This window comes from Medicago sativa, chromosome 1 (genome assembly GCF_051527215.1).
Source record: "Medicago sativa cultivar Bolivia chromosome 1, Bolivia_mono, whole genome shotgun sequence".
Lineage (NCBI taxonomy): Eukaryota > Viridiplantae > Streptophyta > Magnoliopsida > Fabales > Fabaceae > Medicago > Medicago sativa.
The window spans coordinates 83,615,938-83,639,711 of NC_140749.1; the positions used below are offsets into that span (position 1 = coordinate 83,615,938).

At 35.1% G+C, this 23,774-nt stretch overlaps 2 protein-coding genes and 1 pseudogene across 5 annotated transcripts; all 3 read left to right on the forward strand.

Moving 5' to 3' along the window:
- Positions 1 to 3,319: 3,319 nt before the first annotated feature.
- On the forward strand, positions 3,320 to 6,684 carry LOC146958284 (Ubiquitin carboxyl-terminal hydrolase family protein). Of its 2 annotated transcripts, none has more exons than XM_085739799.1 (2): positions 3,320 to 3,514; positions 4,476 to 6,684. In XM_085739799.1, the coding sequence occupies exon 2, from the start codon at positions 4,618 to 4,620 to the stop codon at positions 5,875 to 5,877; it is 1,260 nt and encodes a 419-aa protein (XP_085595925.1). In that variant the 5' UTR covers positions 3,320 to 3,514; positions 4,476 to 4,617; the 3' UTR covers positions 5,878 to 6,684. The 2 variants fall into 2 exon arrangements, with proteins under 2 accessions (XP_085595925.1, XP_085595927.1); XM_085739801.1 differs by having other exon boundaries at positions 3,402 to 3,514; positions 4,098 to 6,684.
- Positions 6,685 to 7,286: 602 nt separating this feature from the next.
- On the forward strand, positions 7,287 to 12,799 carry LOC146958285 (eukaryotic translation initiation factor 5B-like). Of its 2 annotated transcripts, none has more exons than XM_085739798.1 (12): positions 7,287 to 8,370; positions 8,477 to 8,997; positions 9,088 to 9,195; positions 9,286 to 9,386; positions 10,032 to 10,122; positions 10,231 to 10,341; positions 10,423 to 10,488; positions 10,757 to 10,816; positions 10,941 to 11,498; positions 11,675 to 11,794; positions 11,895 to 12,014; positions 12,137 to 12,799. In XM_085739798.1, exons 1-12 carry the CDS (start codon positions 7,830 to 7,832, stop codon positions 12,200 to 12,202), a joined length of 2,463 nt encoding a protein of 820 aa, XP_085595924.1. In that variant the 5' UTR covers positions 7,287 to 7,829; the 3' UTR covers positions 12,203 to 12,799. The 2 variants fall into 2 exon arrangements, with proteins under 2 accessions (XP_085595924.1, XP_085595923.1); XM_085739797.1 differs by having other exon boundaries at positions 7,439 to 8,370; positions 8,474 to 8,997.
- Positions 12,800 to 15,377: 2,578 nt separating this feature from the next.
- LOC146958286 (receptor-like protein EIX2) lies at positions 15,378 to 22,844 on the forward strand (annotated as a pseudogene). Its single transcript, XR_015024597.1, has 4 exons — positions 15,378 to 17,109; positions 17,266 to 17,687; positions 21,680 to 22,361; positions 22,610 to 22,844. The product of XR_015024597.1 is annotated as a receptor-like protein EIX2 (transcript).
- The last annotated feature ends 930 nt before the right edge of the window (positions 22,845 to 23,774 follow it).

A 23,774-nucleotide genomic window follows, 5' to 3' on the forward strand; every position in this document is an offset into this window, starting at 1 on the left:
GGTCTGCATGAGTTTCTGAAGGTATTCCAGGGTTTAAATGTAAAGTATTTGAAACTTGGAATTGAAGCATCTGGATCCTCCTGAAAATCATTGTTGATGGTGCAGTTATGTTCTTTCAGCTGTTCCAATGTAAATCGTGTGTTTGGAACTTTGGTCTAGAAGCTATCCACGGGCTTCTAACTAAAAGGGGATCATTGTACGTTTGGTTTGACGTCCAACCATTTTTTTTCGCATTTCAAAGCACTTCCACCGTGAAAAAACAGAAGCCAGAAATAGTTGCTTCAAACTGGACGTGCATTTGTTACTTCTTTGCATTCAGCGTGCGCGTTGTCATTGTGACTAAAATGCGTTTGGATTGTCTAACTTTGAGATTGTGTTGATTTATAGAAATAGAAAAAACATTGAAGGCCTGTTCTTACAATGCGATCTAATCCAATCTCTAACAAAGAAATTTAAATTGATCTTGGACATTTTCACAAGACAAACTAATTCGTTGATAACTCGATATAATGACTTGAAATTAGCACAAGGATTACTTTGTCCATTGTATGAAAGAGGAGAGTTAGTAACATACTTTTTTAACACATTTAACATTTCTCTAAAAAAAACACATTTAACACATTTTTTGATGGGTTAAAATTTACATAAATCTCACTAAATCATGCGGATTCCATATAAATTTGATGAGATATATGTGGATTTTAATTAATTAAAAAGAGTGTGTTGAAAAATTGTGTTGCTAACATTATTCTTGTATGAAAATATCAAAAGTTAACATATGTATTGTCTTTTCGCTAGACATTAAACTGTGAGGATCAAATTGAGTCTTTAGTCTAAGAAAAAAAAGAAGATTAATGATGAAAATAGTTTAAAGATCCTATCAATTTCTTTATTTTTTTTATCAAGTAAAATAACGATTAAAAATTCACTCATTAAGTTGAATAAACGAGGAAATCCAAAGTTTGAACCGCCCTACATAACTATCAAACTTTAAGGATGAAAGAAATAGGCTAAATTACACAGGGGTCCTTTAAGTTTGAGGTTTGTAACATATTGGTTTTTTAAGTTATTTTGGTCACACATAAGTTTTTTAAGTTTGAGGTTTGTAACAGACTGTTCCTTTAAGTTATTTTTGTCACACATAAGTTCTTTAAGTTTGTAAACGTTTTCGATTTAGTCCTTATGCCACAGCATTATTTTTGTAATGTTTGATTAACATAAAGGACTTATGTGTGACCAAAATAACTTAAACGATCAATATGTTATAAACCTCAAACTTAAAGGAGTGACAAAAAAAACTTAATCTATTACAAAACCTCAAACATAAATGATCGCTCATATAATTTAGTTAAAAAAATAAGGGTTAATATGTCTTTACCCCCCTGTAATATAGGCGAGTTCCGGTTTTCCCCCCTGTAAAAAAGATTCTTTCGATTCCAACCCTGTAATATAAAGATTCCGTCGAAAACCCCCCTGAGCACATTTGAGACCCCCCAGCTGATGACGTGGCGTGACGTGGCGCGCTTAGTCACCCTTGTCTGCTGACGTGGCTTGCTGACTGTATAATTATTTTTATTTTTTATTTTTTTTATAGGGTACACGTGGCATTTGTAATTTTTTTATGTCTTTACCCCCCTGTAATTTAGGCGAGTTCCAGTTTTACCCCCTGTAAAAATTTTAAAAATAAAAATAAAATCTGGAAAATTTTTAAAAAAATTATTTTTTTAAAAAAATTCTGGAAAATTAATAAAAATTGAAAATAATGAAAAAAATTCCAAAAAATTTAAAAAATAGATTTTTTTTCGAAATTTTAAAAATTATAAAAAAGTTTGGATTTTTTTTGAAATTTAGAAGATATTTAAAAATACTGGAATTTAATTTTCAAAATAAAAAAGTTTAGATTTTTTTGGGAAGTTCAAAAGACATTGGAAGAGCAACTTGAGGTACTCACTTTTTAAATTTTAATGTCTCTTAAATAAGACACTTTTTAAATTTTTTTTAAGTAAAAAGAAAAATACATTAAAAGAAAAAGAGAGAGATATAGAGACTGGGGGGACATAAAACCTAACCCAGGTAAAACCCAAAACGGGCATACATCATTATAAATCAGACCAAGCGAAACAGTCCTAAAATATCCTAACAAAAATTCACTAATCATGAGCATAACATAGCAAACCCGCGTGCGGGGACGAAACCAGATTACAAAAAAAATATGAATAGTGAACATTTGTCAAAAACAATTAGGATTTAATTTTAGCGAATGGATTGACTGCCAACACAATAACAAACCCAAGTGCCAACAACTCCCTGTTCAAGCAGCAAGCATAAAGCTCTTTCGAGCTCGATGAACCTGAGTGTAAACGGAATCTTTTTAAAATTTTACACGCATTAATAATTCTTTTTACAAAAATATTCCTATGTAATTCAAGCTTCTCAGATTTTTTTCCTAAATTTTTAATTAAACTAAAATCAATTTTTTTCTTCAGATTATATATTTTCAAAATTTAATTTTCATATTGTAATTGGGTTTTAGAAAATATATATCCAGATTTTTAAAATTTTAAATACTTTCCAGTTTTTTTATTTCGAAAAAAATCTAAACTTTTTTATTTTGAAAATTAAATTCCAGTATTTTTAAATATCTTCTAAATTTCGAAAAAAAATCCATTTTTATTTATTTTTTCCATTATTTCAATTTTTATTTATTTTTCCAGAATTTTTTTAAAATTTTCCAGATTTTTGTTTTCGTTTTTATTAATTTTTTTCCAAATTTTTTCATTATTTTCAATTTTTATTTATTTTTCCAGAATTTAAATTATTATTTTTTTAAAATTTCCCAGATTTTATTTTTTATTTTTAAAATTTTCCAGATTTTTTATCATTTTTATTAATTTTTCCAATTTTTAAAAAAAAATTCGTAATTTTTTTTATTTTTTCTGAATTATTTTCGTTTTTTAGAATTTTTTTTAAAAAAAAAAATTTATTAAAAAAATTAAAAAAATGACAAATGCCACGTGTCCCTATAAAAAAATAAAAAATAAAATTAATTATACAGTCAGCGCGCCACGTCAGCAGAACAGGTGACTCAGCGCGCCATGTCATGCCACGTCATCTGCTGGGGGGGGTCTCAAATGTGCTCAGGGGGGTTTTCGACGGAATCTTTATATTACAGGGTTAGAATCGAAAGAATCTTTTTTATAGGTGGGAAAACCGGAACTCGCCTATATAACTATCTCAAGAGATGGAGAACACCACCACCCTAACCTCAGAGACATAAATTTCCCTAACTAATGGCAAACTAGCAATTAATCAAATGAGGAAGGGTAAAACAATGAGGCAAAATGCGCAAAAAAGGAATTAAGAAAATCACTTCTCCCTTCCACTCTTCAACACTCGGCTGATCACACTCCAATTTCAATTTCTCAATGAGGGTTGGGTTTGCAATTGGAGGAAGAGATAACAAGAATTGGAAGAGGATTTGAAGGATTGGCAGCTCACTCTCATATTTGTTAAGGTGGGTTCTCTATCTATTTAAGCTTGAATTCCAATAATTAGACCTGAATTCGTTGTCGTTGTAGCATAGTTTATGAAATTAGACAGATAAGGATGATGATTAGTGAGAACATTACTACATTAGTTCCCACATTAGCTAGTAGTTGTGATAAGCTTATGTGTGTTTGGAAGGTACAATAGCTTTGAAACTAATGGTTTAAATTGCCCAGTGTCATAAGTATGTTTATCGTCCGATCAATTGTGATTAGTACAGTTGGCAGGATAGTTTGTTTAATTTTCCATCCGGTTGTGATTAGTACAACTGGCCAATTATGATTAGTACAATTGGAAGCATGGATATTAAACTAGTTAATAAAAATTGTGAGGCAGATCCGGTGAAGTATTGTTTCATCATATCTAACGCTTTACCGGCAAGTGGATACTATTGAGTACCCTCACGCTCAATAGTATTCACATCAGCTAAAAATGACCAAGATAATTAACGTGTGTTCCACCTTTATTTTCTGCTCAAGACCGATCATTATTGATTCATATTTGTTGTTTTATGCTGGTATTTAAATTTACATGGTTCAAGTTTATGACAGGTGACTATTAGTGACCATGCAAATACTTAGTCGCTAATGAACTGATTGGCTAGACAATTTCATAGTTGATTATTGGCCACAATTATGGTTATAGTTAGAGAATCCACTGAGATAAGTAGATCTCATCCCACTCCTTTTTTTTTCTTTTCTTTTTTTCAGACAAACAGGTAGTTAGTGGATTACCATAAAAGTTATGTAGAATTAATGTGGGCCTACTTTGTGTTTTTGGTTTTGTTTTCTCTAATTTCAATTAGTGATTGTTGTTATTTGTGCAATTAGCTTGTTTAGAATTTGAAAAATTGCTTCTTTATCATAATAGCTTATTTTGTTATGTAGAATTGTGCAATGTGTTTACAAAGTCACTATTCTATTGTGTAGGATGAACAAGTTTTTTCCTGTGCTTTCTAGAGACAGAGCTAATTCTTAGACTAATCAAGAAGCATGGAACACGAATCCACATCTTGAAGTTCTTTGAAATTTCCGCCCCTGCACTCAAACAACCAAACCAGTAACAGAACCAATGTTCCATCATCAAACCAAAATCATTATTCTCCTCCGAACCACTTCAACCTCCTCAAAAAGACACTATTGTCTATGGTCAAGTAAAAAAGACCCAGACTTAGAATCAGCACTCTCACGCAACAAACGTTGGATAATTAACAACCAAATCAAAAACATTATCCTCCGTTACCCTAACAACCAAATCCCAATTCAAACCCTTCAGAAGAAATTCAGAACGCTAGATCTTCAAGGTAAAGCTCTTAATTGGATTTCCAAATACCCTTCTTGCTTCCAGTTTCATCAAGATCACGTTCTTCTTACTAAACGCGTGATGGAGCTTGTTCATGAAGAACAATCCCTTAAAGATTCCCTTGAATCTGTTTTCGTTCGACGTCTCGCCAAATTGCTCATGCTTTCTTTGAATAATAGTTTGAATGTTATGAAGATCAATGAAATTAAGAATAGTTTAGGGTTTCCTGATGATTATTTGATTGGGATTGTGGCGAAATATTCGGATTTGTTTCGAATTAGGAATGAGAGTGGGAGGAGAAGTTCTATGGTGGTTGAGTTGATGAAATGGAACCCTGATTTTGCTGTTTCGGAAGTTGAGGCTTTGGCGATGAAGAACGGGGTTGAGGTGAATTTCTCGTGTTGTTTGCCTTCTAGTTGGGTGAAATCGTTGGAGAAATTTCGCGAATTTGAGTTGGTTCCTTATGTTTCGCCTTATTCTGATCCGGGGGGGTTGGTGGAAGGGTCTAAGGAAATGGAGAAGAGGAATGTGGGTTTGGTTCATGAGTTGTTGTCATTGACTCTTTGGAAGAAGATTTCAATTATGAAATTGGGTCATTTTAAAAGGGAGTTTTTTTTGCCTGATAAGGTGAATGTGATGTTGCTTAAGCATCCTGGGATTTTCTATGTTTCTAATAAGTATAGGATTTATACTGTTTTACTTAGAGAAGGGTATGTTGGGTCTCAATTAGTTGATAAGGATCCTCTTGTGGTTGTTAAAGAGAAATTTGGGGAGATTATGCAGGAAGGGCTTCATGAGTATAACCAGAGGCGGCGACTTGTTAATATCGAAAAGAAGAGAAATAAAGGTCTTCCTTTGAATAGGGTGGATGAGGATCACATGAAGGGTAGAAAAAGGAGAAGAAACAGGGAAGTGTCTGATGAAGATGATGAGGTTGTGGGAGAAAATGGTAATAAGCTGGGAGGGTTGCTTGACCCTGAAGAAAGAAAAAGGTTTTATAAAGTTCTTTTTGATGATGATGGTTCATGAATGAAGATTTGCTTAGCCTAGGACCTAGGTGTGGTGCATGGAACAGTGTTTTAAAAATCAAACGAACAAAACTGGACAGTTTAATTGGCTGAACCTTGCTGTTTTTCATTAGAGTTCGGTTGTTTTTGTTGATTGACTGTGATTTTGTCCCATTAAAATGCGGTTGAATCTGACCAAAACAGAAGTCTCGTCGCTTCAATGTTCGGTTGTTTTTGCGGATTGACTGCAGTTTTGTCCCTGTTGAATCTGATCAAAACAAAAGTCTCGTCCCTTCAATGTTTAGTTATTTTTTATAACATTGATATGTAACATAGTATGATGCATTTGACTTACATAATAATTTAGATAGTGGTGATTGCATTGCAGTGCATCCTATCTTTCCTTGAAATTGAATTAGGCTTGTCGTACTAGTTGTTATAAGACAGAATAGTCTTCAAACTTCCATTCTAGGCCTACTGTGATGATTTTTGAGTCTCACTGGACAAGTTATTTGTTAATTTGTTCTCTGTTACAGGCTTAGAGATTAAGGGGCAGATTAGTTTGAGCAGTTCAAAGTATTTTGAAGTTTTCCTATGTTATGCTTTAGGCCAGGATAGTATTTATCTGGTGAATGCCATTTGATTTGCGTCTACATAGAAAACACAGGATAGCAGTGACCTGCATGTATCTAAGCAATGTCCAGTTCTTTATATTAAATTCTTTCATGTAATGATTTCATAGAATAATTATGAACTGCAATTGCCAATCTGTAAGCATTACTTTCTTGCATTAATATTGTAATCTAATTGAGGCGAGACTTGTTTGATAGATACTGTAAAAAATTCACTGTGTTGGTTATTGTTCAACCAGAGATTGCATCTAAAGAGTCCAAGCCTGAAATGCTGAAAGCCTACCTTGTTTACTTTCTCCACTTATAAAGATAAAAAAAAAAATATTTAACCCTAAATAAATTGCATCATATATAATAGAAGTGGTTTTTGAAGAATCAAAATTGTTTGTAGTTGAACTCACTGGCAGGGTCCCGCAATTATGCAAAAGTGCAAAGATACAAAAAAGAAGTCCATTAATTTGGATAAAAAAACCAAGACAATAACTTAGAAGTTGTATTATGTACGACTTTAGCGTTACAAGAAATCACATTCCATTTTTTGAAACTATCACAAATCAATTTACAGACGTGTTTTTTTAGATTTATTCCAAAACCCCACGAAATAGAGCCTTCCATTTTGAGTGTGTTTCGGTGCAACTTGCTTATTATCAGTCCTCAAACCACTTCTCTTCACGAATCACGCTTCAGATCTTCAATTCTTCTCTTCTCTCCACACCTCAATTTCCTAATCTCATGGTATGTTTAATTACTCATTGCTTATTATCGATTTCAACTTCGTCTGTTATTTTATTTTAAAAAATCTTTTCTTTTTTTACCTTTCCTTAAATATGTTCATTTGACGTTTTATTCTAATCCATCTTTTTCATATTTCTTCAGAGGTTTTATTTACATCATCCAAATTTTTATGTTGGTTTGGTTAAATCTATATATACCTATATATATATATATAATGAAATACACTTTTTGGACTTTTTTCTTTGGTCAAAAATACCCCTTTTATCATTTTTTATGAACACCTCTTAATATTTAAATAATCAGATAATTTTTTTTTATTATTTTGAAGAAAAATATTGTTATTTCTTATTCTTATTCTCCAATTTGTTTTCTATATATAAGTAACTATACTTTTTTTTTTTTGAAGAAGTAATTAACTATAACTATAATAATTTATTAAAAAAAAAAAGCTTAAACTTGGGGTCCAAGTCAGCGTTTGTATGTATTCAAATTCAATTTTCGCATCCACTCACTAATTCAATTCTCAAAGGAAACTTCAGCGCCAAGTCACACCTTTTTTACTATAATAAAACCGTTTTAACGCTAAAGGAAACCCTAATCTGAATCGATGGTGAATAAGAATCCATCAATACCTGACCAAGAGAATTCGAACAAGGCTCCAGTTATCAACGACGACGACGGATATTCTATCGGAACTCAGGTGGCTCTGATGGCTTTGGAAGAGAAACCTGAGACTGTGGAGTCAGCTGCGGCAAAAAAGAAGAGAAAGAAGAAGGAGAAGGAAAAGGAGAAGAAAGCAGCTTCTGCAGCCGCCGGAAGTACACCGGTAATTGAAACTGCCAAAACAAGTAAACCAACGAAAAATGATTCCAAGACCAAAGGAGTTGGGAAGAAAGTGACAAAGCTTGTTAGGGAGAGGCAAGAAGAACTGACTAGAAGAAAAGAGGCTGAAGAAAAAAGGAAAAAAGAAGAGGAAGAGAATCTAAGGAAAGAAGAAGAGGAGCGAATAAGGTTAGATGAACTTGAGAGACTCGCGGTAGAGGCTAAACGTAGAAAGAAGGAAAAAGAAAAGGAAAAACTCCTGAAAAAGAAGCAAAGAGAACAAGAACAGCGTTTGGAGGAAATCAGGAGGCAGCTTTGTAATCCTGGTGAGATTTGCATTTTATTGCTAGTTTGTACTTCTTTATGCTTGAATTTGTGTAATTACTTGATACCATTTTTTTTTTGCTAACAATCTGTATTTCTCCATAGCAGCTGCTAAAAATCAAACTGTTTCGAAGCCTCTGGCTGAAGAAACTGAAGATAGAGAACAAGCCAAAGTTGTGGTTGAGGAGAAAAAAGAAGAGCGCGATCCACAACAGGCTGCTGTGCCTTCTAGGCCGAGTGATAGTAACCTCCGGTCACCAATTTGCTGCATCATGGGTCATGTGGATGCTGGCAAAACCAAGCTTCTGGATTGTATTCGAGGTACAAATGTTCAAGAAGGTGAGGCTGGCGGTATCACCCAACAAATTGGTGCAACTTACTTTCCTGCCGAGAACATACGTGATAGAACTAAGGAACTGAAAGCTGATGCAACGCTGGAAGTTCCCGGTCTACTGGTTATTGATACCCCAGGCCACGAATCATTCAATAACTTAAGGTCTCGGGGTTCAGGTCTATGTGATATTGCAATTTTGGTTGTCGACATTATGCATGGCTTAGAGCCACAAACTATAGAGTCACTCAATCTATTAAAAATGAGGAACACAGAGTTCATTGTTGCATTGAATAAGGTGAGTATTCCACTTATATGAGCTGCTGCTTCCAGTTTATGTTCTTTATAGGCTGCTCAATTTTGTTACACTGTTCTTGCAACATTGTAGGTTGACAGGCTTTATGGCTGGAAAACATGTCGCAACGCTCCAATTCATAAAGCAATGAAGCAGCAGTCTAAAGATGTCAAAAATATGTTTAAAACAAGGGTCACTGAGGTAGTAAAACATGTTTCTCTTTTATTTGTAAGTTGTGGTAGATTGCTTTTGTTAATGTTTGCCATGCTAATTTTTTTGTTTTACTTCTAGATTGTTACTCAGTTCAAGGAACAGGGGCTAAATACTGAGTTGTATTATAAAAATAAAGAAATGGGAGAAACATTTAGCATTGTGCCTACAAGTGCAATAAGGTAATTGTGTAGCCATAACACTCTTTCGCTCCTGTGTGAAACCATTTTTTTGGGTTGGTAAACGACACAATAGCTGGTTTTGGAACGCTTAGGATTTGTGTGAAAACATTGTCTGTTGCGTCTTTCCAATTCTTTATGTGGTTAAAGTTGCCATGAAATCATGTTATTCTTGGATATAATTGATGTCTCCTTTGTCTTTGAAATGAGAACCACAAAAATGGGCGACTCATAGTTTTGAAACTTATTCGTTGTGTGCATCCATTTAGGATTTGTTCATGTTAACGTTCCAAAGGTGTCAAGGCTCAAACCATGCGTTGTTCTTGCATCCACTTAGGATTTGTTTGGTTTAATATGTTTTTCTCCTGCATCCACAACTCAAACCCGCAGCCTTTTAGTCAAATGAAAAGAACCCCGACAACCAATGTGTCTAGGCGATAACATATGTAATCTTTTGTAGTTCCGACGTTAGGATGTTGAATTGTATTTACTTTTGCAATGTCAAAATGTGTCAACGATAATATAGGAGCAGAGGGTGAATGGGAAATCTTTGTTTTCGGGCAAAAACCATTACTACAACATTGCGTAGAATCTGCTTCATACTTTGTTGGCGTTTTTGTATTGATGTTTTAGTATTTAACATTTCAGCGGTGAAGGAATCCCGGATATGTTATTACTATTAGTTAAGTGGACCCAAAAGACCATGATCAAGAAGCTTACATACAGCGAAGAAGTGCAGGTTAGCCATATTTTCACTTGATGTTGAAGTGGTTGAATGCTTGAATACTTCTCGATCATTTAACAATAGAGCCTAACTGTTTAACTGTTATTTGACTGTGTCTACCAGTGTACCGTTTTGGAAGTCAAGGTTATTGAAGGCCATGGAACTACTATTGATGTTGTTTTAGTTAATGGTGTTCTTCATGAAGGTGATCAAATAGTTGTATCTGGAATGCAGGCAAGCATCTCTGATTATAACTACATCTATTAATACTTGCTTTCTGTTTCTCAGTTCTGATTAATAAAGTTTATAATATAGGGTCCAATTGTTACCACAATTCGAGCTTTGTTGACACCTCATCCAATGAAGGAACTTCGTGTTAAGGTACTGTTATATCTTTTGCATTTGATTGATTTATTATATAATCACATTTGTTGCTTGATAGGAAAATTATAACCTTGGTTCATAACTATCTAGTGTACATGTGGACCAGAGACTCTTCGGTCTTGGTTGATATTCTTTTTGTTGAATTGGTACTTAAGTATGAGATTCTTAACATTATGCTTAACATGAAGGAACCAAGTTTTAGCAAATATATTGTTCATAGTCCCATGCTTTGTCTTACAGCTAAGTAATGGTTGTCTAATTTCAGGGATCATACATCCATCATAAAGAAATCAAAGCTGCAATGGGTATCAAGATAACTGCCCAGGTACTTAAGGATATTGATTTGACCTCTTTTATGCTAGTTTTTATCCAATCATGTTTTTCTTCATTTTTTCTGTTTATAAATGTGTAGAGAATCGGAGATTTGATAAGATTTCCTGTTATTTCAGGGACTTGAACATGCTGTTGCCGGCGCTAGTTTATATGTGCTGAAGCCTGATGATGATTTGGAATATATTAAAAAAGCAGCCTTGGAAGACGTGGAGTCAGTCTTGAGAAGGATTGACAGGAGTGGTGAGGGCGTTTGTGTCCAGGCATCTACCCTTGGCTCATTGGAAGCATTATTGGAGTTTTTGAAAACTCCAGAAGTGAATATTCCGGTTGGTGCTATAAACATAGGCCCTGTACATAAGAAGGATGTGATGAAGGCCAGTGTAATGCTTGAAAAGAAACGGGAGTATTCTACTATATTGGCGTTTGATGTCAAAGTCACCTCTGAAGCTAAGGAACTTGCAGATAAATTGGGTGTGAAAATTTTTATTGCCGATATCATTTATCGTTTATTTGATCAATTTAAGGTTTACATGGCCAACATTAAGGAGGAGAAAAAGAAAGAATCTGCTGACGAGGCAGTCTTCCCATGCGTTCTGAAGATCATACCAAATTGTGTCTACAACAAGAAAGATCCGATTATTTTGGGAGTTGATATCCTTAATGGCATTTTAAAGGTATCATTTTTTATTTCAGATGATCTTTTTTAATTGTGGTTGCAATGAGGATTTTTTACCATAGATCTACCATAGTTTTTTCCGGGTTATGGTTGTAATGAGGGTCATGTTATGTGTGCAATGCATAAAATTTGTTTGGTTTCTTTAAACTTGCACTAATATTGTCTACTTGGCAGATTGGAACTCCAATTTGTATTCCTTCCCAAAATTTCATTGATATTGGTCGCATCAACTCCATTAAGATTAATGATAAACTGGTTGATCGTGCAACAAAAGGGCAGCAAGTAGCTATTAAGGTATGTTGTCGATCTTTAGACTTGGGTATTGAAAAAGAGAAATAAAACTATGTAGAGGTGAATAAGATAGTCTTAATGTTCTGTTCAACTTGGTTTGCAGATTGTAGGCAGAAACTCCGAGGAGCAGCAGAAAATGTTCGGGAGACATTTTGGGATTGATGATGCACTTGTAAGCCATATTTCACGGAGATCTATTGATGTTCTCAAAAATTATTATCGAGTAAGTCATTAATAATAATAATAATAAAATAAATAAATGCATCAGTAACAATGTGTATTTAACTATTTATGGATTTTGTTGGACTGTCTCTTAAAAGTTATACTGTTGAATTATTGATGTAGGATGATCTATCTATGGAGGAACGTAAGCTGCTGGTGAACTTGAAGAGAATTTTCAAGATACAATGAGACTTGATCTCTATAACAAGGTTTCAGTGAAATGTTTAGATGCAATGAGGAAGAATTGCAGATACTAGTGGTTTATACAAGAAACTCCTATGCTCTTGCAGCTGGAAACGTCTGGCCAAAAGGGCAACTGTCTAGGACCAACAGTCTAAATTTTGTGATTTACTATACACATCTGTGGAATACATGGAAGTGATTATGAGTTTAATTTTCTGATTTACTATACAAATCATTAAGATATTTGATTATCAAGGCATTTTTTGAGTGACCACAATGCTCATCATCCCTAATTACTTGAACAGAATGACTATTTGGGAATTCTTTGTAGAAACATTTCCAGTTAGTAACAATTTAACCAAACAAGATGGTGAAAAATTCAAAAGAATGATTATTTTTCCCCAGGGAATTCCTATGAAGCATTGAAATGGAATGGTTAATTGCTGGTGTATAGACCTATCTAAAAAGCATCAGATGGAGGTTAAGCTTTATTGTATAACCAAATATGTTTTTGTTTCCTTATGTTTCATCCTTGAGTCTAGCTTATAAATTACATGGGCTTTACTTGCCTCTAATTAAATGTGGAATTCAGTACAGACACAAGTTGTGTTTAGTTCCTACTCAATGTACTTCTATGTGCTTCTCTATGATTGCAACTTTGAGCATTCCAGGGAATGATATTCAACATTTTGAAGGGATATCAGGATCTGTTGAAAAGTGCTTAGAGCTGAAAAGTTTTGAATGCATTGTTTTTTTACTTCAAGCTTTGCTATCTACTTCACACTGCATTTTCTAGTCTTTTAGGTCCTTTTTTTACCAAAGTTTTTTTATTTATAATAAGTGATATTTGAGCGTTTGCTTCTATTTTCTTTTTTCTGAATTATGTTAAACTTCTACCTAAAAGAATTAATTATTTGTTTGTACCTAAATATGCAATTTCTTTTTGCATGACCAGTGAATTTTATAGACTTCCATTTATTAGACTTTGCCTTGTCAATTTCTTTGATTTCGAACACTTGGATTTCTTGTCATCATGAATATGTATGTGATTTGATTCATCTGGTTGTACTGTATTGGAACATAGATAAAAAGACAACATTTTATACTTTGGGTTGGGGGGGTTATGTGTCTAGAGCTGCTATGAGCTATATTTTTGCAGAAGCAAAACGTTCCAAGGAAGCATGCATATTGTGGCTGTGTGATAAGGACATTATATGGGCTCTCATGTGCATGTATCATTGCTATGAAGATCCGTCATGACAAGCCTATTCAATTGGATGAGATAGACCGTCATTGAAAATTATCTATGGGTGAAGAAAGTAATGAAGATGGGTTTTCTGTCATGGGGAAGTGAAATGGTATTCAGAAACGTCTCAAAAAAGTCCCTTACCAAATGAAACTACAAATCAAAGAGGTTTTGCGTTAGTTAGCATTTCCAGAAACCACAATGTTGTCTCCACCTCCAAGAAAGGTACCAACCAAGTGAGCCAAGAAAAAAGTGTGATCTTAAGCAAATGAGGCATCGACTAGTCGAATCCCTTCTTCATGGGAGCGTGTTGATTCTCAATTTCCGGATAGTCAATCGTCATCAACAAAGTCATCATTTTTGAACATTTTTTTTTCAAACATATCTTAGAACATTATAAAAAATTCATATACTAAAATTTAGAATTTTTTTAACATGAGATGAGTTAAATATCAATTTTGGACTTAGATGAATTAAATAGCAGTTTAGTCCCTGCTATTGTTACTGGTAATTTGAAATTCGGTTATGAGGTAAATATAATCTATATCGTACCTGAATATCGTGCAACATGCACTCTGTTAACATCCAACATAAAGAAAATAATTTTCTTCTCATTTTAGACACAAGTTCCTTTCTTTGGATGCATCTAATGCCAAAATAAATAATAAATAATGTTGAATTAGGTGATATTTTCCGGACCTTTAAACATGCAATTAAGGACATTGTTTTCATGCTTGTAATGTAAGAAAGAGACATTATGGTGTGATTTTATTGAATGTATGTGTAAAAATCTTGTAGACGCTGTAATTAAAGAATCATCAGTTCATGTGGATCGTGCGGTGATTGATCATTGAGTGTTGTAAATAAGGGTTTTGTTAACTAGTGCCCCCGAGCACTCTTCATCCCAAATTTGGAAATTATTCTTTTTAAAAGTCGACTATTACAATTTCCAATGCATTCATTACATAACTTTTCATATAAAACTTACTATTTAAAGTGCTTAAAGAGTGCCCCGGGGCACTCGTTAACATTTCCCTATAAATAATAGTGTAAATAGCAATGTGATTAAGTTACTTTTATTTTTCTTTTGCGGCCCAAAAACAGTCCTAAACCAACAAAAATTGCATCAAGTTAAGTTGTGGTTCAAAGGAAAATATGTGTGTGTATATCATTTGTGTGAATTAGACAAATACTGAAACCAACCCATTACTGCAGTCTGCTACTACGAATGTTGAAATGATGACTAGTTCCATGGCTAAATCAGTTTTAAAACTCATGTCTTAATTCATCAAATTGCATAACAACCGTAAATAACAAGCAGTATATAACACACACAACAAAAAGAAATCAACCGACGCAAGCATAAAGATCACAAAATATGAATGTATTAGTACATTTTATGCCAGCCGACAATCATTGCATTGTAGTTTACCTATATATAGCTATTTCTTTGAAGGCCATGTGTATCACGCTTTATTGGATAACTGTTTGGAACTTGCCTTATTCTTTCATAAAAACAATCTAGACAATACAAGTTTATAAATAAAGTCATCATTTCCAAATTTATAAGGCCATCATGGATCACGCACAACAGACCAATGAATCGCACTATTCCAAATTCGGACACAACACTCTTTTTAAAGAAAAGTAGATGCTTTCTGTATTTGGATATAAAAGGACCACTTCCCATTATGACTTCAAATTTGATGGAAATAATGCAAGTAATTAGAACCTCTACATGTGCAATCTACCTTCAAATAAAATCGTACAATTTCGTGAAAAATATTGAATATCAGGAAGCAACTTGGAAACGTCGCACAAATGGCGTTGTACGGATCAACCTCACGCACTACCTGTTCTTTATATTTATACGTGTGTTTCTGTTCTTGAGAGTATACTTTTCATTAGAGAAACTCAATTTTATTTTGTTGTTGAAATGATGATGAGAAACTATAATATTAATAGATTACATACACTGTTGGTGTTGTTCTCCATTGTTGGGTTCAACTCTGCAATAGATAATGGAGACACAAAGTGCAAAGAGAGGGAGAGGCATGCACTCCTCACATTCAAACAGGGCCTTCAAGATGATTATGGCATGCTGTCCACATGGAAGGACGATCCAAATGCAGATTGCTGCAAATGGAAGGGAGTTCAATGCAACAACCAAACTGGGTATGTTCAAAGTCTTAATCTGCATGATTCATATTTGAGTGGTGAGATCAATCCTTCAATAACTGAGATGCAACAATTAACATATCTAGACCTTAGCCATAATGAATTCATTGGAGAAATCCCTTTCCAACTTGGAAATCTTTCAATGTTGCAGTCTCTTAAACTTGGTTTGAATTCTAATCTTCAAGGAAATGTTGAGTGGCTATCAAATCTATCTTCTCTGAGAATTCTTGACTTGAGTGGAGTTCAAAATCTCAACGATTCTGCTCATCACACCTTGCAATTCATAATGAAGCTTCCAAGCCTTGAAGAGTTGCATCTAATCAATTGTAGCCTTGTTGACGCCAATATTCTCCCATGATCTGATTCTCATTTGAACTTTTCCACTACTTCTCTAACTGTCCTTGATCTATCTGAGAATCAGTTGACGTCATCACCAATGATATTCAACTGGGTGCTTAACTACAGCTCCAATCTTCAACAACTTTACCTTTCTAATAACTTGTTGAGAGGTCCCATTCCTGATGATTTTGGAAACATAATGCAATCACTTGTAAATCATGAACTCTCATTCAACAATCTAGAAGGAAAGATCCCAAAATCAATTGGGAATATTTGCACCTTGCAGACATTCCAAGCTTATTATAACCGATTGAGTGGAGATTTAGATTTTATCACCTCTAGTAACTATTCCCACTGCATTCAAAATCTATCATCGTTACAGGTACTATCATTACCGTATAATGAGATTTCAGGCACGTTACCGGACCTTTCAATCCTCTCATCTTTAAGACAGTTGCGCCTGAGCGGAAATGAGATTTCGGGCACGTTACAAGACCTTTCAATCCTCTCCGGTTACAATAAATTAATTGGAGAAATACCCACGAGCATCGGATTACTTACAGAGTTAGAGAGTTTGTACCTGAGCGGAAACTCTTTTGAAGGTGTCGTCTCTGAATCCCATTTCACCAACCTCTCCAAACTGGTATCCCTAGACTTGTCTGACAACTCGTTGACTGTGGAGGTTAGTGATGATTGGGTTGCTCCTTTTCAATTAGAAGAATTGGATCTATTATCTTGTAATCTGAATTCTAGATTTCCTAATTGGCTTCAAACACAAAATCACTTATCCTCTCTTTCCCTTCCAAACGTCAGTAATATATCTCCAATACCTCACTGGTTTTGGGGAAAATTGCAAACAATAGCTTACATGGACATTTCAAAGAACAATCTCACTGGCATGATTCCTAATTTGGAACTCAGTCTTACCTACTATCCTTATATATATTTGAGTTCAAATCAGTTTGAAGGTTCCATTCCTTCTTTTTTATTGCAAGCAGGAGCACTGTATCTGTCCAATAGTAAATTTTCAGATTTATTTTCTTTTCTATGCAGAAAAAGTAAACCTAATTTTTTGGGAATTTTGGATTTATCAAACAATCAATGGAAGGGTGAGTTGCCGGATTGTTGGAATAATTTAACCTTTTTGCAGTCCCGCAAGTGTAGCTCAGTTGGTAGCTACCAGGGATAACTTTTGTGCAGGGGCCGGGGTTCAAACCCCGGATTCCCCACTTCTCCACACATAATGTGTGTAAATCTAGCCACTAGGCTACTTGACAAAAAAAAAAAAAAATTAACCTTTTTGTATTATGTTGATCTGAGCAATAACAAGTTGTCAGGAAAGATTCCAATCTCAATGGGTGTCCTTTCTAATATGGAGGCTTTGATTTTAAGAAATAATAGTTTGAGTGGACAATTTCCTTCCTCATTGAAGAATTGCTCAAATAAGTTGGCTTTGTTGGATCTTGGTGAAAATAAGTTTCATGGTCCATTACCTTCATGGATTGGAGATAACTTGTAAAATTTAGAAATCTTAAGCCTTCTATCCAATAACTTCTATGGAAGTTTACCTTCAAATCTCTGTTGTTTGAGAAAACTTCAAGTCTTGGATTTGTCACTAAATAACTTATCAGAGGAATCCCAACTTGTATAAACAATTTTACTTCAATGTCTCAGGACTTCATTAGTTCAACTACATCATTTGAACACTTGTATTCAACCAATACATCGGTTTATGCTGTAACTGATAGAATAAAATAATTTTGTGATTAAAGCATAATTATATTTGTAGTTATATGTAATTAATTTGATTAATGTTTGTAATTAATCATAGGTTTGACTAGCCTATTATTATTGTATATATGTACCTTTCATGATATGGAAAAGGACAAGACATTACAATATAATATTGAGAAAACATATTCATCTCTTTCATCTCACCACCATGGTCCCCTTGGGGTTGGACCCCACCTCCTTGGAGTGTGCCTTCTTGCCCTTATCCCACTTCTCAGTGGACTCGCCCCACCGGTACTTCAAGGCAACCAGGCATCCTAGGCCAGCGTCCTCAGGCTCACGCTACCACAGCTTCACCAGCTCCCACAGACATTGCAGCTGCTATGCACACCATGTCTCTCACTCCTCCAGACGGCACATGGTACATGGACACTGGAGCTTCGTCTTATACAGCAGCATCTCAAGGTAATATCTCGTCTTATTCTAATTTGAGTCATTTAAATCAGAAACTGATTGTTGGCAGTGGACAAGGTATTCCAATTCAAGGGTCAGGTCACACAACCCTGCCTACATCTCACAAACACAAAACCTTAAACCTTAACCATGTTTTACACACACCACAAATTATTAAAAATTTAATTTCTGTGCGACAACTCACTACTGACAATAATGTTTCTGTTTCTTTTGATTCATTTGGTTTCTCGGTATTTGATTTTCAGACGGGGATTCCTCTCATGAGATGTAATAGTCTTGGCGATCTATATCCAGTCACTTCTTCTTCTCACTTTGCTGGTCTTGTTTCCAGTCTCTGGCACAATCGTCTCGGTCATCCTAGTTCTTCCACTTTGCAGTCTCTTCATAGTAATAAGTTCATTAGTAGTGAACATTTGAGTTCTAAAACTATTTGTAATTCCTGTGTGTTTGGTAAACATATTAAGTTGCCTTTTGATTCTTCCAACAATGTTACTTTATTGCCCTTTGATATTTTACACAGTGATTTATGGACATCACCGATTTTAAGTACCTCTGGTCATCGGTATTATGTTTTATTTTTGGATGATTATTCTGATTTTTTGTGGACATTCCCTATAAGTAACAAATCTCAAGTTTTTGAAATGTTCACTTTACTTTCTAATCAAATTCGCACACAATTTTCCCAAACTGTCAAATGTTTTCAATGTGATAATGGGCGTGAATATAACAATACATTATTTCATAAGTATTGTGCTGATAATGGTATTGTTTTCCATTTCTCTTGTCCTCATACTTCATCTCAAAATGGGAAAGCGGAACGTAAAATACGCACCATTAACAACATGATTCGTACTCTTCTCGCTCATTCGTCTGTTCCTCCCTCATTTTGGCATCATGCTCTTCAAATGGCTACTTATCTTCTTAATATCCTTCCCCGAAAGAATTTGTCAAATCACTCTCCTACTCAACTTTTGTATCATCGTGACCCCTCTTACACACATCTTTGAGTTTTTGGTTGTCTTTGTTATCCCTTGCTTCCATCCACTACCATTAACAAACTACAACCACGCTCGACCCCGTGTGTCTTCTTAGGGTATCCCACAAATCACAGAGGCTATAAATGTTTTGATTTGTCACACAGAAAGATCATCATCTCCCGACATGTCATATTTGATGAGACACAATTTCCCTTTGCCCACATGCCTTCCCTACCTCTCACCGCATATGACTGTTTCACTGATGACCTCCACCCATCTATTATACATAAGTGGACCAATCCTACCTTGCAACCTCTACCTCATGAACTTCCAAGTTCACCACCTCCTGTACCTGACCCTCCGTCTACCTCACCAGTCGGACCGCATACTCCTGAAACCTCCCCATCACCTACACCACTAGCCCAGCCTGCACCTCCCACTTGGACTATGGCCACCCATAGCATGCGGGGTATCTACAAACCCAGACAACTATTTAACCTTTTTGTTACCATTGATGATCTGACCATATCACCTCTTCCCAAAAATCCCAAACTAGCCTTATCTGACCCTAATTGGAAAGCCGCAATGCAGTCTGAATTTAATGCTCTTATTAGCAATAATACTTGGGATTTGGTTCCAAAACCTTGTGATGTTAATATTATTCGTTGTATGTGGATTTTTCGGCATAAAAAGAAATCTAATGGCTGTTTTGAGCGTTATAAAGCTCGTATTGTAGGTGATGGCAGGTCACAGATTGCAGGTGTGGATTGTGATGAGACATTTAGTCCTGTGGTAAAACCAGCATCCATCCGCACCGTTCTCACAATTGCATTATTGTCCAAATCCTGGCCTATTCATCAGCTAGATGTCCATAATGCATTTCTACATGGTGACCTTCATGAGACAGTTTACATGCATCAGCCACTTGGTTTCCATGATCCTGATCGCCCAGATTATGTGTGTCGCTTGCGAAAATCACTCTATGGTTTGAAGCAAGCACCTCGTGCCTGGTACCAGCGTTTTGCAGACTTTGTCTCCACCATTGGATTCCAGCATAGCACTTCAGATCACTCCCTTTTCATCTATCGATGTGGCTCTGATTTGGCTTACATCTTGTTATATGTTGATGATATAATTCTCATCACCTCCTCCCATGAGGTTCGAAAATCAATCATGGCACTCCTTGCCTCTGAGTTTGCTATGAAGGATTTGGGTCCTCTGAGTTATTTTTTGGGCATTCTCATGACCAGACATGCTAGTGGCCTCTTCCTTAGTCAGAGTACCTATGCTAGTGAAATTATTGCCCGAGCAGGCATGACCTCGTGCAAACCGTCTGCTACTCCAGTTGACACCAAACAGAAGCTCAGTATCTCTGCTGGCACTCCATACGACAATCCCACCTTATATCGGAGTCTTGCAGGAGCCCTGCAGTATCTTACTTTCACCCGTCCTGACATCTCTTATGCTGTTCAGCAGGTGTGTCTTCACATGCATGCCCCTTGCACTAACCACATGCTTGCCCTCAAATGCATCCGTCGTTATGTTCAGGGCACCCTACACTATGGTTTGCATCTTTATCCATCCCCTATTGAGAAACTTATTTCTTATACTGATGCCGATTGGGGTGGATGTCCTGACACCCACCGCTCTACCTCCGGCTATTGTGTGTTTCTTGGTGACAACCTCATTTCCTGGTCTTCCAAGAGACAACCCACACTCTCTCGCTCTAGTGCAGAAGCCGAGTACAAGGGTGTTGCTAATGTGGTATCTGAATCTTGTTGGCTTCGCAACCTTCTCTTGGAGCTTCACTTCCAGACTTGGATCCTCTCCAGTGAGAATTTCATTAGATGCTCTGCAGTGAAAATCTGAGCCTTTAATTACCCTTTTAATAATTATAAATGCTTGCAATTAAAAAAATTGAATGGAGAGGATCTCACTGGACTCTCCAGTCACATGAGAGAATCCCCTCCCCTTCACTTCCCACTCTCTCATGCTACTTTAGTGTATTGTGATAATGTTAGTGCCATTTACCTTTTTGGTAATCCAGTACAGCATCAGCGCACTAAACACATTGAGATGGACATTCACTTTGTTAGAGAAAAGGTCGCTCGTGGCCAGGCACGCGTACTTCATGTTCCTTCTCGTCACCAGATTGCTGACATCTTCATCAAAGGCCTACCTCGTGTTCTTTTTGATGATTTTCGGACCAGTCTAAGCGTTCGTGAACCTCCCGCTTCAACTGTGGGGGTGTGATAGAATAAAATAATTTTGTCATTAAAGCATAATTATATTTGTAGTTATATGTAATTAATTTGATTAATGCTTGTAATTAATCATAGGTTTGACTAGCCTATTATTATTGTATATATGTACCTTTGATATGGAAAAGGACAAGACATTATTGTATATATGTACCTAGTTATATGTAATTAATTTGATTAATGCTTGTAATTAATCATAGGTTTGACTAGCCTATTATTATTGTATATATGTACCTTTGATATGGAAAAGGACAAGACATTACAATATAATATTGAGAAAACATATTCATCTCTTTCATCTCTTTCAGTAACATATGATTTCAACCTATTACTGATGTGGAAAGGTGTGGACCAAGACTTCAAAAATGCAGATAAGTTTTTAAAAACCATTGATCTCTCAAGCAACCATCTTACAGGGGAAATACCAACTGAAATGGAGTACTTAATTGGATTGATTTCATTAAATTTGTCAAGGAACAATCTCAGTGGGGAAATCATTTCTAACATAGGAAACTTCAAATTACTTGAATTTCTTGATCTGTCAAGAAATTGTCTTTCAGGCAGAATTCCTTCCAGTCTAGCTCGCATTGATCGCCTCGCTATGTTGGATTTGTCCAACAATCAGCTATGTGGAAAAATTCCAATTGGAACACAGTTGCAGAGCTTTAATGCTTTGAGTTTTGAAGGAAATTCCAATCTTTCTGGAGAACCTCTTGATATAAAATGTCCAGGAGAAGATCCATCAAAACATCAAGTGCCAACAACATATGCAGGAGATAACAATTCAATATTTTTGGAAGCATTATACATGAGCATGGGGATAGGATTCTTCACTGGTTTCGTTGGCTTGGTAGGATCAATATTGTTACTACCGTCTTGGAGAGAAACCTACTCCAGATTCTTGAACACTTTGATATTGAAAATCTTCGTGTGGTGGAAGCAGTAAATGTACCAGCCAGGTACTTATGTTCCTTTTTACTGAAATTGCGGTTTACCTCAATCATGAATACTTTTAATATTGAAAATATCTTTTTTTGTTGATATATGTGTAACTAAAGCATTTCTATAATTTTTATTGCATTTCTCGTTGTTCAATAATCTGCCATCAAAGACAATATCAATCTCATAATATAAATCACAAGTCCTGATTAAATGATTAGTTACTTGTTTTAATGTTTTTTCATAAAATTAATTCTTATTTTTGAAGGATCTCTTATAGAATAATGTAGATTGGTTAGCAATGTGGAGTTCACACCCTTGCTGTTTGGTTATGGGTAGGAATAGGAATAAATTACATTTTGTTAAAACTTTAGTGTTTGATTGTGTTTTGTTTGACTTTCAATTTCAAGTTTGGCAGTTTTTGTATGGAAATCTTGTGCTATCAAGTGATTAATGTAATTAATGGAATTTTGTTAAAACTTTAGTGTGTGATTGTGCTTTGTTATGGCTTCTAATATCAATTTAATAATGTAACGCATCCTCCAAACATAACAAAATTGCTCTATCTTCACCCACTTATGCCTTTGTTATTAGTAAAATATTAGAATCCACACCGTGATAAAATAGTGCTTCAAATTTATTAGCACGATATTAATCCCAAAAAGTCAAATAGTGCTTCAAATTTTAGAATCCAAACCATGACAAAATTGAAAATTTGGAAGGTGCGAGAAACTTAGGGACGATAAGAAATTATATATAATCGCCATTAACCATATTGTTACCGTTGGATTCTGAAGATACAATTATTAAATAACATCATTAAAAAAAATAAAATCCATAATTTGTGCAACTCCTCACAAAATTTAGTATCACCAAAAAGATAGCAACTACACAAGTAGTCACTCAAGCTATTTGATTTTATATAAAGCTAAAGTCAAAGACAACTCTTATCATAAGTATGCATCATACAGAAGTCGCAAAAGAATACCTACTCAAATTAAGGCCTAATAAAAATATGGAACTCATGATCAAATCTACAATCCCAAAGACAATCTACTCCACAAGTTGGGAAACCGAAGGGAAAAGAAAACGTATTTGAAAAGTCTAAGAAACTTAGTATGAGCATAAATAAACAAAGTGAATATGAAGTTGAAGTAGGAAATGTCCAAGATAACACTTCTCTATAAAAACTGAAGATATGAATCCATAATAATCTATATACATAAATAACTGTATTCATCTAAAATGGGAAAATAGCTCCAAACATATCACATTTCCTCTATTTAATCACACTAAAAACACATAGGTCATGTTATCTTTTCGTTACAACAAATAGATCCTCGCATGTAATCAGACAATTCATAAGTTGTATTGTCTCTTTGTTATGGCAAACGGTTTGCAATTGTCACTATGGTAGACAAACCAAAAGCAAA

Coding starts and splice junctions, on each gene's coding strand:
- LOC146958285 (XM_085739797.1), top strand. CDS start 7,830: ATGGTGAATAAGAATCCATCAATACCTGACCAAGAGAATTCGAACAAG. Junction 8,998..9,087: donor TCATTGTTGCATTGAATAAG/GTGAGTATTCCA, acceptor GCAACATTGTAG/GTTGACAGGCTTTATGGCTG. Junction 11,499..11,674: donor TCCTTAATGGCATTTTAAAG/GTATCATTTTTT, acceptor TCTACTTGGCAG/ATTGGAACTCCAATTTGTAT.
- LOC146958284 (XM_085739799.1), top strand. CDS start 4,618: ATGTTCCATCATCAAACCAAAATCATTATTCTCCTCCGAACCACTTCA.